Source organism: Myotis brandtii, unplaced genomic scaffold (assembly GCF_000412655.1).
Source record: "Myotis brandtii unplaced genomic scaffold, ASM41265v1 scaffold555, whole genome shotgun sequence".
Lineage (NCBI taxonomy): Eukaryota > Metazoa > Chordata > Mammalia > Chiroptera > Vespertilionidae > Myotis > Myotis brandtii.
In genome coordinates, this window is record NW_005370065.1 from 137,446 (window position 1) to 138,230 (window position 785).

At 63.8% G+C, this 785-nt stretch overlaps 1 protein-coding gene across 8 annotated transcripts in view; it reads right to left on the reverse strand.

The window, feature by feature from the left end:
• COL16A1 (collagen, type XVI, alpha 1) overlaps window positions 1–785 on the reverse strand; it is a 48,835-nt gene that overhangs the window by 13,250 nt on the left and 34,800 nt on the right. For all 8 annotated transcript variants that reach the window (XM_014549530.1, XM_014549536.1, XM_014549535.1 and 5 more), the window contains 3 exons: window positions 635–679; window positions 456–509; window positions 103–138 (listed from right to left, as the gene is read on the reverse strand). In XM_014549530.1, the coding sequence (XP_014405016.1) occupies window positions 103–138; window positions 456–509; window positions 635–679 (135 nt within the window). The remainder of the gene's footprint in view (window positions 1–102; window positions 139–455; window positions 510–634; window positions 680–785) is intronic.

Below are 785 nucleotides of genomic sequence, written 5' to 3' on the forward strand. Positions count from 1 at the left end.
TCTTCCCTCCCCTCCACAGGCCCATCCAGCCGAGCCTGGCCGATCAGCCTGCCCTTCCAGATGGAATCACATCAGACAGAGCTGCTTTGCGTCTTCACTCACCGGCGGCCCGGGAAAGCCCGGCTGGCCTTGAAACCCCTGCGGGAAGAAGCAAGGGACAGTTTGCTGGGCTGCCCTTCTCTCCCACCTGGCCACTAGGTGGAAAGAGTGACAGGGAGATGTTGCTTCTAGACGTGGGCCTTGCCCTCCACTCTGCCCAAGATGGCCAGCAGGCGAGGCTCTGGGCATGAGGTGGGAGGTGACAGCTCCAGATGGATGGGGGCTGGGAGGCTACAGCTGGTCACCCCTCCACACGTGAAGGTGACCACCAAGGAGAGGACCCAGCCTCTGCCCTGCCTCCCCCCCAGCCCTCCACTGTGGTCAGAATGGCTAGCCGGGCACTAGTTGCCACTCACCTGGTCGCCCTTCTCACCGGAGCTCCCTTGGGGTCCTCGCTCTCCTCGAGGACCCTGTCACCACAGAGAACAATGCAGATGGAACTCAATCTTCCTGCCCCCAGACCCCAGGGCAGGACCAGGACCGGGCCTAGGCCCTGATCCCCAGGTCCACATCTCCCCGCCCCTCCCTTACTCACTGCTGGGCCTGGGGGACCTGGGAGGCCTTCAGATCCTGGTGGGCCCTGGGGACACAAAGGAGCAAAATCAGTCCCTCTGACCCGAGGAGGTGGGCAATCAGGGGACGGGCAGGGGATGTGGTGGGAGGCCCTCTGAGCCAACAGGATGCCC